General features: G+C 40.4%; 1 protein-coding gene across 1 annotated transcript in view; it reads right to left on the bottom strand.

The window, feature by feature from the left end:
- Positions 1–1,291: 1,291 nt before the first annotated feature.
- The window catches only part of CC2D2A (coiled-coil and C2 domain containing 2A), a 90,990-nt gene continuing 82,380 nt past the window's right edge, over positions 1,292–9,901 (bottom strand). The window contains exons 35-39 of the mRNA XM_040966071.1: positions 9,060–9,194; positions 5,957–6,079; positions 4,469–4,527; positions 2,709–2,886; positions 1,292–1,591 (exon numbers count right to left, since the gene is read on the bottom strand). Of these exons, the coding sequence (XP_040822005.1) occupies positions 1,403–1,591; positions 2,709–2,886; positions 4,469–4,527; positions 5,957–6,079; positions 9,060–9,194 (684 nt within the window). The 3' untranslated portion in view covers positions 1,292–1,402. The remainder of the gene's footprint in view (positions 1,592–2,708; positions 2,887–4,468; positions 4,528–5,956; positions 6,080–9,059; positions 9,195–9,901) is intronic.

Below are 9,901 nucleotides of genomic sequence, written 5' to 3'. Positions count from 1 at the left end.
AACTACCATACTCATCAGCACATGTATTTATTGCTTTTTTTGAAAGGGAGAAGCAGAGACACAAATACCATCCCTGGTTGACTCCCCACAATAGCTGCAACAGCCAAGTTTGGACATACTGGTTGTGGGTTCCAGGAATTTCATCCTGGTGTCCCACAAGAATGACGGGCCAAGCTAATCAGACCATCATTGACTGCATTATCAGAATCGTCTGTAAGGAAGCCAAATTGGAGGGAGAGTAGTTAAGACTCAAGCTGGCACTTTAGTGTAGGATGCTGGCATCAAAAAACAAAGTTGACCCCATTTAATTTATTTTAAAAGTTTATTTACTTGAAAAATTGATGGCCACAACCTCGGAAAGAGCCAGGCTGAAGCCAGGACCTAAGAGTTTGATCTAAGTCTCTCATGTGGGTAGCCAGGCTCAAAACATGTGGACCATCTTCTGCCAATTTTCCCAGATCATTCAGCAGGGAGCTGGATCAGAAATGGGGGAACCCAGACACAAACTAGTGTTGGTGTTGGAGGTGGTGGCTTTAATCATTAGCTACAATGCAGGTCCCTTTTAGTATCTAAGCAGGACAGTGCATGAATTTGTATTGGTTGCAGCTAGTGTAATAAAATACAATAGATTGTATGACTTAGCAAACATCTGTTCTGCTGGGAAGCTCAGGATCTGGAAGCCAGTAGGTCCCATGTCTTGTGGGGACATTGCTTCGACGTGCAGGTGGTTTTCCTCTCATTTACCCTCATAGCAAAGAGGAGGAAAAGGGGAGTGGATAAGCCCCCTTCTGTCTCTATTTTTAAGAGCATTTTTTAAATAAGGGCTTTATTCACATGATTTTCTTAACCTTCCAGGGGCCCGTCTCCAAGTACCACACTGGGGATTAGGATTTCCACCTGGGAATTTCTTCAGAGTTGTTGATGCATGGTAGCAGCAGCAGCTTTTTTCCCCTTAACTATTTTGCTTTGGATAAATGTTTATGTTCCCATTTTTAGAAAAATACTGCATTGTTACAATGTATATGCTTGCTCCATATTTCTGTAGGGTAATGACATAGTATTAAAAAATGATTCTGCAAAACCATTCCTTCTTTGCCTAGAAAGGTTGTGAGGTGCTATTTTACTGAGTCATTTGACTGACACTGCTGGATTGGTGAGGAGAGAGCAGGGAGTCCAGGCCAGTGCAAGCAGGTGGAAAGCCTGACCTGAGCGATGCATGTGTTGTGCCCTGCTGCAAGCAGTCTCAACAGAACCCAGGGTCACAGTACAGAGAGCAGCACTAATAAAATGTAATGATTTTATTTCATTATTTGCAGATAATTTATTCTCAATGTAATTATAAAAGATTCTTAGACCACAATTACAGTTTTTACATGATATAAAAAGTGTAGTGAAAAATTGGTTACCTACTGCGTATAAGAGAGGCGACATAGATCCAAACAGACAAAACGTTCTTGGGGTACGGGTGGATGTATACAGCTAAAGCAAACTCAACATTGGGAACATCAATGCTGTGTACCCCAGTGCTGTACACGGCGTCAACCAAGGGCTTCATTTCAGAGTAGGCCATGTGAAGGGGAAATCCTGAGAACTGAAGGGCAAAATGACAGTCGTCAGTGAAGTCTGCAGATTTAAGGTGTGTGTGTGTGTTTTTCCACTATGTAAATATATACAAATCTTAATATAGTATTCAATTTATGTTTTTCTGTTCACTTATAATCAATAGAGAAAGTGTAGGGGGGTTTAATTTCTTTTGCTTCCTAGTATATCCATGTGTAAAACGTGTAAGTTAATCACAGTCCTCGTTCCCTTCCTTGTACTGACAGCCGTTATTTACCCAGGTGACCGAGCATTTAGGTGAAGCTGCTCAGACCACTCCATCCACCTGGTCACACTGACCTACAGGGATGGGCATGCGAACAGAGTCTCAATGACAATCTCAGGACATTTGTTAGGGATAATAACTGGCAGATACTCTCTCCTGCTTTGGACAATATACAGATGTGAGTCACGGCCTTCTCTAGGTTTTCGCTGCCCCCCCAAGGCTGATGTCAAACATGGAGGACAGGCTTGCATGGAAAGATTTGGCTGGAAAGTGGCATGACTCTGCTGGCAACCAATAAATTACCTTGTTTAAAGTTATTTGAGTTTTGTTACAATGCCACTAGAACTGAAAACATCCTGGCTGAGAACTTGGTGAATTTTGCTCAGGGGGTAAGAGGTTTTGACCCTTGTATTGATCTTTTGAGTTATGGAACTGTTCTGGTGCGGTTTTATTGTGTACCTACGGGATGTGAACAGCGATATCAACAGACAATAGGATATGTTGTCTGCTAGTGAAGATGTTCTTATTCTAAAGCCATCTGAAACCGAATTTTAAAAACAATCTACCATGTTGGCTTTTGCTTTAATGCACAGTTGAATGTAACATGAATTAACAAGATGTTTATGTTATGATTTGTGGTGTCTTAAAATTATTTTTCATAGCACCCTTTTATTGAAAAATGGTATTTTCATTTTATAGAGACACTTAGGTTATTTGGTGAGATAGTTAATTATTGAGGTTTAATCACATTTTTAGTCAATGCCATTTCATATTTTTACTTTAGGAAACAATCTAGGCATTTTGATCCCAAAACCTCATACTGGCCAATTCCCATCTGAAACAGGAGTCCCCCAGGGTCAGTCTGGGATCCTTGTGTACTCACCCTGTAGTCTCCCAGCTGTCTCACCAGTTCTGCTCTGTGGTCGTCTTCCATGTCTTCTCCTTGGCTTCTCTCGAGCAGAGGCAGGAAGTGGCGCAGAGTGGACGTACAGTACCTGTTCCACCGGGTCAGGTGGCGTGGCCTCCAGTCCATGATTTTTTCCTTAAGTATCTTTTCAATCCTGTTTGTAAAGCAATTTCCATTTTACCTTAGTGGCTTGGTTTTATTCTATGTTAAATGTTTGTATACAGTAGGGATTCAGGTGCTTGAATGGCTACATTTTGTTTTGGTGTCATTCATCAGGCATTGGTAGCATTTACTATGCACTAATCCTGAGAGCTAAAGAATCAACACACATGACGCTTGTACTGAGGGACTGTGCATGGACTGGACTGTGAAATAGACCAGTTTTTTATATCCTAAGTGGCCTAACATGCCTAAAATATAACAGGAGAGGGAAGGGAGCCTTGGCTGGTGGCCTTAGTAAATTCTGTACATTTAATATGAGATTTCATTAGCATAAAATATTTGATCACTTTTCTCATAGGCGTAGATTAGACCCAGGCATATGCTGAAAGCCTCAATTATTTGTTGGGCTGTCAGTGCCTTACATTAATTTTTTTCCAGTGATTTTTATTCATAATAGTTTCTCCCCCCCTCAAAATGCTTGAAAATACTAAACATCACTGCAACTTCTGTTGTGTATAGACTAAGGCTCTGTGTATAGGGCTTAAACATGGTATAAGGGGAACATATCTAGGTTATCAAGCCATTATTTAGCAGAGTCTGTCCTGAATGCTTTTTATACATTTTTACTTAATCTCCCTTAACCTTAGGAGAGTAGGGAATATTGTCCTGATTTCACAGTTGACGGGGAAGTGTCAGGTAGGTGAAGTGATTGCGCAGGAAAGCAAGCAGCAACTGGAATTGCAACCTGCTGATGGTAAAAGGTTGCTGTCTGTGTGACCCCAGCACCGATGGAGAGACCCAGCCAACTCCCCATTGCGCAGCAGCCTCTGCACCCACTTCTTCCTGGGCACCTATGTGCTTTTGGTTTGAGTTTCAAGGTGGTTGGTGTACATGCATTGCCAAGCACTTCAGTAGTGAAACATGCAAGCTGAGTCTAAGCAGTAACATGTAAAAGTTACTAGAAGGAAAAAAGTGTTGTTCATGGGGAGCTCAAGGCTATATGGAAAACAGTCAAGTGGTACTATCCTAATATTATTTTTTTTTGGGAGGGGGTTACTTTGCAAATGATGATTACTGCGGTCATTACAGCTTGCTTCGAGCCTGGTCCCAAGCTGCAACCCAACTGGACAGCAGAATTCTGGCGGCTATCCTAATATTCTTAAAGGAGTCACAACGTAAGGTTAACTTAAAGGTGTGTCATGCACCTTGATACAAGTAGAATTGGCACACAGGCTTTGAAACTTGGCTGAGCTCAGGACCCGTCTTTAACACTCAACAGGTGGATAGGCCACACTGTGTTTCAGTTTCCACATTTGTGGAATTGGAGTAAGTTACAAGGACTCCTGTACTCTGTGGATAGGCGCATAAACCGGCTCATTTAGTTATGATATGATGCTAAATTTCTATCCTGAAGAAGAGTGAGGAAATACATGATGCCAAGTCCTCCCTTTGAGCTATAAAATTTTGAAATCTCACGCCTGCTTGGTATCTAAGCATTCTTGGCTGGGAGGGGGCTTGAAGCTTGGCATTCCATTGCTAGTAAGAGATTATATGGAGGTTTCTGGTTACATTACCTGTCTTGCAGTTCGGCGGCTGCTGCTTTGTCTGTGCGTTGGTAAATTAGCTCTTCAGGCTATAAAAGATAAACTAGGTCAGAAGTCCCAGAAATCACCTATGCTTAGTTTGAATAGGTACATTTGCTTTTAAAAACTAAAGTAAAATCCCAGGCGTTCAGTAAGATACAGAGAATAGCAAATGCCCGTGTACTTAGGAATCCCTCTAAGTCTCAAGTTACAGGTTGGGGTGACTTTCTGCGTGATTTCCCTTCTGTAGTCATAGAAGTGCCATGATGTGAGCTAGCACTTGTTCATTGAATGAATGCTGAGTCCCTTCTTTGTGCAAGGTACTTTTTAAATTATTTTTGGAGATTTATTTCTTGGAAAGTCAGACCTATAGAAAGAAGGAGGCAGACAGAAAAATCCTCCATCTACTGGTTCACACCTCAAGTGACTGCAAGGGCTATAACAGCACATCTGAAGCCAGGAGCCTGGGGCTTCTTCCAGGTCTCCCACAGGAGTGCAGGGTCTCAAAGGTTTGGGCTGTCCTTGACCGCTTTCCAAGCCCACAAACGGGGAGCTGAAAGGGAAGTGGAGCAGCCAGGACATGAACTGGCACCTGAGGACTTAAACCTTTAGGCTTCCGTGCCGGGCCCTGTGCAAGGTACGTTTCACAGGAAATGAGGCTAGTGAGCATGATCATGAATAAGAATCCCTGTCCCGATGGTGCTTCAGTTAGGTAAGTGAAAACAGACACATTAATACATGGGTTTCATTTTGTGACACTGTATGTTTTCCTTACATAATATTTTCCTGAACATGCAGCTTATTTCTCCCTTTACATTCTACTAAGAGGTAATAGCAACATTCTAAATGCTGATTCATTAACATTGATTGAGTTAATGCCTATAGAATCTCATCGCATAACTTTTGTTTTTCAGTTCTTTACATTCCCATGAAAAATTATGTATATGTCATCTTGTCATAAGGGAAAGTTTCTCTAGGGCAGTGTTTTCAATAGTGTCTTTTTTTTCCTTTTTTGATAGGTTTGATATTGCAGTTAAAAAAAACCCAGTGCATATATGTCTCTACTAGCTATAAAGTGAAGCAAAAGTTTACAGTGCTCCCCACTTACAATCTTCCACTGGCAAGGACTTTCGAAGTTAGTTCTGTTAAGTCTCTAGTGGCATGGACCTGAGATCTGCTCTTGTGTTTGATTAGCAATCATGAAATCAAATTAGCAAATTACAATCAGCATTTTAAAAATTAGTGATGGTTTTTATGTCAAGATTTTTTTATATCAAAACTTGAATGTGTAAAATGTGTATACTTATCCTTTAACTATTAGTTAAAGCAAAGGAGGAGCCCAGGTAGGTCTCGAAAATTGATGATGTGGACTTCACTGGCAGTGGGACTAAGAGGAAGAACAATCTGGATGCACAGTGTAATGATTTCCTATCCTTTATTTTCTTTGTCTACATTCAATAATTAGTAAAAGAATTGTACCTGAACACTGGAAAGGCCAGGATATGGAAAGTTTCTTGAAAAAAAAGGTTTCCATAGTTTGGGCTTGGTGACATCAAAATTTATCCTTAGTGGAGAATCATATTGCTGAATATTAAACCAAACCTAAAAAAGACAAGACCAAATTAGCATATATGTTAGCCAAAATACATGCATGTCAGTGCTGTGCATGTTCTGATGTACAGACTGCACACTTCAACTTGTTGATCTGTAACATTGTTTTGTGCGCTTTCTACAATCTTGTAGTTGCCTTTTCCCCACATTTTTTGTTGGAGTTACTCTTTCTGTTTTATAGGCTTGATAAAATAAGATTGTTTCTGATGATAAGACACAATAATTTTACTAGAAACCAGACAAGGCCACTTCTTCCCCAGGCTCACCTCCCCCGAAATGTTCGTCTAGTCTCCCAGATGCAGTGCCCACCTCTGCTTCGACAGCTGTCTCTAGTCTGAGGTGGCACCTGTCTTGGTGAGGCAGTGTGGATATGGGTTCAGACCACCTGGATTTGAATTTTGGTCCTAACGTTTAGTAATTGGATGATTTGTATAACTTCTTTGTTCCTCAATTTTTTCCTCTGTAATAGTGAAATAATAAAAGTAACCATTTTCTAAGGTTAAGATGATTTAATTTTTCTGTACCTCTTAGAATAATGCACAGGCCTGTTAGTAAGTGCACGATACTTATTAGCTGCTTTATCTCCATTGTTGATAACCACCTGCCTGTGTTCATCTGCATCCTGACTTAGTTAAATGTTTGCCTTGAATATAATCACCACAGGCCTGGCTTGCCAGCCAGTCTTTACCATTAGCTTAGCTAATATTGAATGCTATGGTTAGCATACTTACTGTGCATTCTTTAAAAAAAAAAAACATTTATTTATTTACTTTTATTGGAAAGTCAGATATACATAGAGGAGAGACAGAGGAAGATCTTTTGGCTGCTAGTTCACTCCCAAAATAGCTGCAACGATTAGAGCTGAGCTAATCCAAAGCTGTGAGCCAGGAGCTTCTTCCTGGCTTCCCACATGGATCCAGGGGCCCAAAACCTTGAGCTATCCTCTGCTTTTTCAGATCACAAGCAGGGAACTAGACTGGAAGTAGAATAGCTGGGACACAAATTGGTGCCATATAGGATGCTGGCATGTGCAGGCAGGTTAGTGTGCTATACCACTGTGCTTGCCCCAGTCTGTGCTTTCATCTAATGTATGCTCAGGCCCAGTTCTGCTCACTGGGTTATGCAGTGAATGAAACAGTTCTGCCCTCATGAAGTATTTAGTGCGATGATATAGTAGGGGCTGGCATTGTGGCATGGCAGGTAAAGTTGCCACCTGTAAAGGCACTATCCCATATGGGTGCCAGTTAGGGTCTAAACTGCTCTACTTCTATTCCAGCTCCCTGCTAATCCATCTGGGAAAGCAGCAGAACCCCCATTGTAGGGCCCTGGCATCCATGTGGGAGATTGTGAAGAAGCTCCTGGCTTCAGTCTGGCTCAACTTTGGCTGTTGTAACTATTGGGGAATGAACTAGCAAATGGAAGAGCGAGCTCTCTGTCTTCCTATCTATAATTATGCCTTTCAAATAAATGTCACTTTGCAGTTACTTCCCTAAACTGCACTGACATTTAGAGAATCACTTTACAGTCATATATCACTGATGATACTGATGACTTTATTTAAAAAGCATGATTAGGGGCCCAGTGGTGTGGCCTAGCATCTGAAATCCTCGCCTTGAACACGCCAGGATCCCATATGGGTGCTGGTTCTAATCCCAGCAGCTCCGCTTCCCATCCAGCTCCCTGCTTGTGGCCTGGAAAGGCAGTCGAGGACGGCCCAAGGCCTTGGGACCCTGCACCCACATGGGAGACCCAGAAGAGGCTCCTGGTTCCCAGCTTCGGATAGGCTCAGATATGGCCGTTGTGGTCACTTGGGGAGTGAATCATCAGATGGAAGATCTTCCTCTGTCTTCCTCTCTGTATATCTGACTTTGTAATAAAAAAAATAAATCTTTATTAAAAAATAAATAAAAAGCATGATTGATAGGACAGTGGTGCTCCACAATGCTGATAAATACATTTGCAATTAATACTAAGTGTTTGTACTACATCCAGGAAGACAGATACTTTCATATGTGTTGGATATATTTTTCTAATTTGAGCAGTAACTCTAAAAAATAGATCAGGGAGTGGTCTTCAAGATAGGGTACAACCTTTAATGATATGGGAAGAAAATGCCAGATTTTCTAATTTTGTCTTTTATGGTGATTTTTGGATAACACAAGTACAAACAATATATTGATCCATTTTCAAATGGATCATTATAAGCTGATTTTAATCATGATGGCCAAAATCTTTGTAAATAAAAACACACATACTGGAATGCACAAATAATTTATACTCATAAATGCATAAGGTGCAGAGTCCAATAAGGTGGCGGTGTTGAGCAAACCTTATTGCTGAATTGCTAACCATGTGTGAGGTACTTCCCACTGATCAGAGGATTCTATCAAGTAGTAACTTTTGTAAAGTAAGGACTTGATATCTGCCTCCATTTTCCCAGTGAAGTAACAGGCAGAGTTGAAGAACATCCCCAAGGTCACAGAACTAGTGCACGAAGGCGTTGGGGTTTAAACTTGCAAATTCTGACCAGACAGTTCATGTATCTAACTACTGCTTAAATAGAACCTTTTTCAGTGAACTGATATAGGCTTCCTAACTGGAACATCCAGCATCCTTAGAGAATATCTTTTCAAAACAGAAAGAAATCTCAGGTGATAAATGTGCCTCATTTAGTTTTTAGAGAAAGCTACGGATGTAGTCTAGGCACAAACTCGGTGCCTCTGAATCTAAACCCTGTATTTTTCTTTAGCTTTCTTCTTTTCTGCAGGTCAGGTGACTAATTCAACCAAAAGCTTTCATTAGGACAGTTCTGCCAATGTACTGGATACTATGTTTCTTTAACTGATGTATATACTTGCATGGGCATATGCATCTACAGTTATTTATATGTATATAGTACATAAAGTATTAAGTAAATAGGCCAACTTAAAAAAGCAAGTTAACATGTATATGAGGAAATGGTATTACTTACATTATCAGGACCTATTAAACAGCCCACACTTTTCAAGGGACAGAATGTATCAAATTGTCCATAAAAATGTCCACTGCAGGGATTCCATATTAAGTAGTGATTTTGCTCCCATGTTAGCACATAGGCAGTAGGACCCTGAAAAAAAATCAAAATCAGTTATGCAACTAAGATAGATAGTATTTTGCACAGATGATTCACTATCTTAGTTGGACCTTTAGTTTCTCAAAAATCAATTACTGGTGAAAATTACTTTCAAATTATCTGTTCTAGATTTTAAAATTAAAGCCAAATGTTTGTGTTTACAAAATTCCTGCATCTGCCATTTGCATAGGATAGTGACTAAATGGGGGCAGAAATCACCCGACCCAAATAATGTATCTTAGGATTTGCTTACTTCCAGTGGGTTTTCTAGCAATCATTGACTTTTTTTTCCTTTGGAATCAAGAAGATTACCTTTAAGTATCCGGAGGCATGATTATTATTGCTATTGTTATTACTTCCATTTAAGTATATGGAAGCATGGATACTATTTGCATTCCTGACACAGTAGCATATATGATATACATTTGTCACATGGAAGATTTGCAAATCTGTATACAAACTTAAGAATGACTATGGCTAGGGAAGGGAGTGGGATTTGGGCTGTAGCCCCAGGAGGGACATTTATGCTTTATTCAGAATGATCATGTACTGTTCAATTATTTTTTTAACCAATAAGTGTTTATCCATTGATTGCTCATGAATGATTCCAGGTGGTGCTCATAGAAGTCTTTGCAGAGTTAAGTGCATAGCTTAGGATCGCACAGCTGGTAAGTGGTGGACATAGGAACTTGAACTCATGC

The sequence above is a fragment of the Ochotona curzoniae genome, unplaced genomic scaffold, assembly GCF_017591425.1.
Source record: "Ochotona curzoniae isolate NIBS_2020 unplaced genomic scaffold, NIBS_Ocur_1.0 scaffold_4505, whole genome shotgun sequence".
Lineage (NCBI taxonomy): Eukaryota > Metazoa > Chordata > Mammalia > Lagomorpha > Ochotonidae > Ochotona > Ochotona curzoniae.
Note: the sequence above shows the minus strand (reverse complement) of the source record. Positions and strands in the feature narration are given on the sequence as shown.